The following is a 6,000-nucleotide window of genomic DNA, read 5'->3' on the forward strand; positions in this document are numbered from 1 at the left end:
AACTATTACCACGCATTCTTCATACATTATGACTTTTCATTTCTGAGTATGGCTCTCAAGAAATGACATACAAAATTATGAATTGTTTATGGTTCTCTAGGTCAAAAAGGCTCCCGACCACTTGTCCTTGAAGGCCTAAGGCAGGGGTCGGGAACTTTTTTAATGAAAAGAGCCATAAACAATTCATATTTTTTAAATTTTAATCCTTTAAAAGTCTACATACATGAAAATATGTGCTTTTTAAAGTAAATTTACCACTTTTAAAGTACAAAAAGTCTCTGAATTATTTTGACAACATTGTTACATTGTTGCTAATCAATGGGAAAATCCATGCAAAAAAAGTGTAATTAAAAAAAAAGATTATAAGGCAACATAATGCTCCTATTCCTGCACTTTCTCACCAGCAGTTTCCATAGTTTACCTCACAGGTTAGTGGAGAGCCATATGTACCATTCAAAAGAGCCATATGTGGCTCCCGAGCCATAGGCTCCCTACCCACTGGCCTAAGGTGACTTGAAAAAAACCGAGGAGATCCAAGGGAGAGAAGATGCCATAAAACCAGTCACTTTTTGACCGAGGATTTCCTTTAACAAAGGTTTTTCTCCCAACTTCCTTTATTGAATGCAGGATGTGCAGAGCATTGAGGAGCATCAGATGCTCATAGGGATGTCCTCCAATTCAGTTTGTCATCACCCGCATGGTCACTTGTTGTATGTTGTTAACACCAAGGCGGTGGCAGTGTGAGAACCTGGTCGCCCACTTTTCCGCGGCCATTGTTGTGTAAAAATAGCGCAGGCGGCACAGCGGGCCTGTCGGCGAGGGGCACGACCGTCGCCGAGGCCCCCAGTGAGTCACGAGCGTACGTCTAGGCCATGAGGAAGTCGGAGCGCTTCCTCTGCCTCGCCGCCGGACTTGTTTTGAACAAATGGCGGTTGCACTCATTAGCCCGGAGAATACGACCACTGCATTTGTAGAGGCTTAACAAAACAAACCCTCCCATTTCCCAAATTGTAGTATATGGGCTTATCTTGATTGCACGCAGTTGTTAAGAACAACACCCACTTGCACTTTCAGGCTGCTTTGTTGGACACACCTGACTAATGCGCGTAAAGAAATAAATAGAAGAACTGTAGTGAGAAGTTAAGAGTCAATTATTTCAATATTATTTATATGATGATGGACATAGAAAGCTTTAATGTTGGTAGTATTTTTAAGCTTCAATAAAAAAGCATCAAATATATCTCAAATATTAAACCATCCTCTTTTTTAGATCGGCATATCTGGCAACCTCGGCCCATTGCTCCCCTTATTAATGATTACAATTCCATATAATAAGTGATAAAAAATAACGTTGCCCAATCTGTATGCACCAAATTCAATATTCTGTAGATGTATGACGCTCATAGCTTGACTCTCTGGGTACATTGCTTGCTGACACGCTATATTTATTTAGTGAAAAGGCTTACCTGTGCATATTAGCCAATTAGACAATATTAGCAGTTGACGATGACGTCTTGATCTGCTACCAGTGAACGGATTAGACCTGAAATGAGTAAAATGAGAACGATTTTATAAAAAAAGTACTTAAAAAATCCTGTACAAAAGTTGTTATACGACATACACGGTTTAAAATGATCAAAAAAATTGTATAAAATACAGGAAAAACATATAAGTTGACTGGTATGGATCTGTGAAGTGGACGTTCTAACCAATAAAACAGAAACACATTACACATTGAATACTAAAGGAAACATTATAATATAATATAAACTTTTCAGATTGTGATTATTGAAGCAACTATGTTAGAATGCTGCGGCCTCTTCCGCAGCTGTCACAGCTTCCTCTTGGAAGTGAACCAACAGATTGTTTTTTTTTAATCTATATATTATACCTCACTGCATATAGTGGTTAGTTTTTGGATGGCAAATAGCCTCTCATTCCATCCTTAGCAATGCTACAGCAGTGGAAGGGGGTGGGCTTGGCCAGCGGGGGTGTGCACAACAACAGGATATTTTGTCACCATAGCCACAGGCGGCAAATCAGCGCTCGATTTGTGCATGTGGCCCGCAGGAGGGCAGCCTAAGAATCGTCATTTAGGTCTCGTGATTCGCGCCATGTGCGGTGGAGCCCAAGTAGACACCATACAACTTTAAGGTAAGATTGATAAAGTCAATCATCTTGTTACTTTGGCATCATATAATCTTAGTCAATATAATGCAATGGCATAAATAGAGGGGTAAATTTTTGTGGAAAAATGGGTGAGTAAATTTTTTGAAGAAATTTGGAGGATTTGCCAAGAGATACTGGATTCTTAATGACCACATTATGATGATGGTTTTCAGTTGTACAATACACCAATGTGTAGAAGAGCCAATGGCAAATGTAAGCAATAAGTAGGGAAGTCTACTGATTTTTTTTTAATTATTGCTAGACTAGGACATTTTTCAGTGGCTTCCACTTTGTCAGTTTAACTGTCACTGATTAGGATCAACTCTGGGAGAGATAAATGTAGAAGAAGAAAAATGCACAGTATTATATGCAGTATTATATTTACCCTTCAATAAATAATGGGCAAAATTGTGTTGGTTGGATAAGAGTATTTAAATTAGTAATAGTAAAAACTCCACTGTGTTGGATAGTTTGATGGCAGGTAGACAGAAAACAGATGAATAACTATGAGTACTTACCTTTTTAATAAGTTTTTTAACATATGGAAATTGTCTTTTTTCAATCAGCAATAGTATAGCAATCAGTTCATTCATCTTGGATATGCTCCAGCACCCTGTGAACCTCATGAGCGGTATAGTAGTAACTGAATGTAAATATTTTTTGATAAAATTGCCATTTTTTAACTGGGAAAATATTTGTGCACACCAGCACTTTCCATTTTTTTTCTTTTTAGCCCACGTGTTAGGACACAAAAATTGTTTTATTCCAATGAAATTGAATGAACTTTGACTTATAAAAATTCCAATGACATAACAGGGAGTAAACTGTACAAAGCTCCAAAGGGAAATTTTGTGAAAGTGTGAAAGTGAGTGTTATAAACAAAAAATAGGATGCATCTATGCTCTCTATAGTTCTTATATGACAAAAAAAGCATTTCAGGAAGCAGCTTTAGTCACGGAAGGAGCAATAATCAACCATACTTCCTCTTTAAAAGATTCGACTGATAGTGTGCCTAGTGTTTTTTTTCCAAGACAAAAAGGTAAAACTCCACCAACCTCAAATGTATTACATTTCCCTTTCCAGAATAAAAAACTCAAAATGGCATTCAGCCCCACTCTCACAACAAACAGCCATGGCGTAGCCGCCAACGACTCCACCTGCGACACCCTGTACACCCACCGGAACTACGCCCGGGTCCTCATGCCTCTAGTCTACTGCGTGGTCTTCGTGGTGGGCCTCCTGGGCAACGCCTTGGCACTACACGTCATTCGTCCCAACTTAAAGAAAATGAACTCCACCACCTTATACTCTCTCAACCTGGTAATATCCGACATCCTCTTCACCCTCTCACTCCCCGTGAGGATTAGCTACTACGCCCTAGGCTTCCATTGGCCCTTGGGCGAGACGCCTTGCAAAATCTCCGGCTTCATCTTCTACATCAACACCTACGCTGGCGTCAACTTCATGACCTGCTTAAGCGTGGACCGCTTCATCGCCGTGGTCCTACCGCTACGCTTCGCCCGGCTACGTCACATCAGAAATGTCCGCTACATCTGCGTGGCGGTATGGTTCCTGGTCTTAGCGCAGACCCTACCACTCCTGGGAATGCCGATGACCAACCTAGAACCAGACGGCTACATCACATGCATGGAATACCCCAATTTCGAGAAGGTGGAACACATCGCCGGTATCCTAATCGGCGGCGTCTTCCTGGGTTATGTCTTCCCCCTGATCACCATCTTGGCTTGCTACTCCATACTTTGCTCCAAGCTCCACTCCACGGCGAAGAGAAACCGCCTAACGGAAAAGTCAGGGCGTAGCCGCAAAGCCATTGGCGTCATCTGTTGCGTCTCTTTGGTTTTCGTCATCTGCTACACGCCCTACCACGTAGACATCCTGCAGTACATGGTGCGGAAACTGGTCTCGGTTCCAGACTGCGCCGACCTTACGGCATTCCAGGTGTCGCTGCATATCACAGTTTGCCTGATGAACCTCAATGCCTGCTTGGACCCCTTCCTCTACTTTTTCGCCTGTAAGGGCTATAAGAGGAAGCTCCTGAAACTGCTCAAGTTGGAGGCTAGTGTGTCCGTCTCCAGCGTGGCCAGGATGACGCCGGAAGGATCCTCCAAGGATGTGGTGGATGGGAATAGGATCCAGCTTAATGGTTCTGCTTCACAAGTTGAGAGATTGTTGGAGAGGAGGTCGCAGCTGTATGTGTGATGGAGGAGAATGAGTAAAGAACTTTTAGGAAAGTCGTTCGATGTACTTTACGTGGAGAACATCTCGCTCCATCTTCTGGGCTCGATCTAGGATGGGGGTGTCCGCATTTTCCACTTTTGGGAAAGTCAAAGGGCCAATTTGAAAAGCTTTGATTTGTTAATGGAGGATTGCAATGGGGTGAAATATGATGAAGATTTTTAAAAGAATTTGCTATTGATGGGGAGAGATTTTCATTCCATTTTGACTGGGAGGGTTGGTGCCGATTGTTCAGGCAAATTGGAGAGTTGAAATGGATTTGATTTCTAAAACTGTCAATGGCAGTTAATGAGTTAATGGCTACAAGTAATAAAATGATCCGGACATATAGGGATAGTATAAAATATATGTATATTTATGTTTACACTACTGTAACTAAATGCCCAGAAATAGCAAAAAAATGGCTATGAGAATTATTACATTACATTTTTTTTAAAATAGAAGTCTATTGATCTAAAAGAAATTACTTGAAATTATATATACAATTTCCCTCATTGATTTTAACATTTCTCAGGCTCTCCATCTCCGTCTAGTGTTATAACTGAGAAGTGCAAAAGAATATAGGCTTCAATCAAGCTACTTGTGCGGGACGCATTCATAATTTTCTGTGTACACAATACACAGTGAAATTTGATATTTAAATGGTAAATATTCAACAATTAAAAAGTGTGTATTAATGGGGCACAATTCAGATATTTTGGCATATCAAATACTTTGTAAACAATCTTTGAGATTTCAAAATATCTAACCACATGTTATTCAATTGTTGCCTCTATACTTTAGATTTCTGACTCGAAAGTGTTTGTGGTTAAGGTGTCATTTCACTTCAGTTCTGAGCAAGTTTCACAATACATATTTGAATGTACTTGATGATTTTAAAAAGATAAGTCTGTTCTAAAAAGTTGGTCCAAATAAAGATTGAGAAAAACATCTCTTGTATTGGATACAATTATTGATTTAAAAGGGGGGGGGGGAAATCAGGAAATATAATATACATCTATACTCTTCCTTTTAATTTGATCCTAAAACAGAAACTCATGATTTACTTTCTGGGTCACACAAAATGAGGTAGCGGCCCAGATTTGGCCCCCGGGCCGCCACTTTGACAGGTGTAATTTAGACTATATAATTATTATTTGAAAAGATACTTACTAGTATTGTCATGGATTGCTTTGCAGTAATTATTTTGATACTCTAGAGGGTAGTGTATACTAAGGTAAAGACTCCATTGAGCTTGTCATCAATTGGAAGTAATATTATGCTTAAATGATGATCTATTCTATAGATATAGACTATTTGTGTAGACATAATATACAAATAACATTAAAAACAGCCATAACAGCATTATAACAATACATAATTGCATATGGAATGGAAGGCTTACTAAAATAACCGCATGACAAGTATCAAAGGGATTTAAGAAGAAAAAAAATGGAGAGCAGACAAGCTGTTGTCATAACAACATATTGCAGAGAACACAAAGTACCATCTGCTTGGGACCTTTTTAAGACTCATTGAGGGGACAAGTCGATAGATAATTAGGAATAAAAATGAGGAAGTCTCGTATAAATAACA

The 6,000-nt window shown here is 39.6% G+C and overlaps 1 protein-coding gene across 1 annotated transcript; it reads left to right on the top strand.

The window, feature by feature from the left end:
- The first annotated feature begins 2,042 nt into the window (after positions 1–2,042).
- Positions 2,043–5,325, top strand: LOC144204251 (G-protein coupled receptor 183-like). Its single transcript, XM_077728119.1, has 2 exons — positions 2,043–2,154; positions 3,253–5,325. Exon 2 carries the CDS (start codon positions 3,268–3,270, stop codon positions 4,387–4,389), a length of 1,122 nt encoding a protein of 373 aa, XP_077584245.1. The 5' UTR covers positions 2,043–2,154; positions 3,253–3,267; the 3' UTR covers positions 4,390–5,325.
- The last annotated feature ends 675 nt before the right edge of the window (positions 5,326–6,000 follow it).

This window comes from Stigmatopora nigra, chromosome 11 (genome assembly GCF_051989575.1).
Source record: "Stigmatopora nigra isolate UIUO_SnigA chromosome 11, RoL_Snig_1.1, whole genome shotgun sequence".
In the NCBI taxonomy this organism is placed as follows: Eukaryota; Metazoa; Chordata; class Actinopteri; order Syngnathiformes; family Syngnathidae; genus Stigmatopora; species Stigmatopora nigra.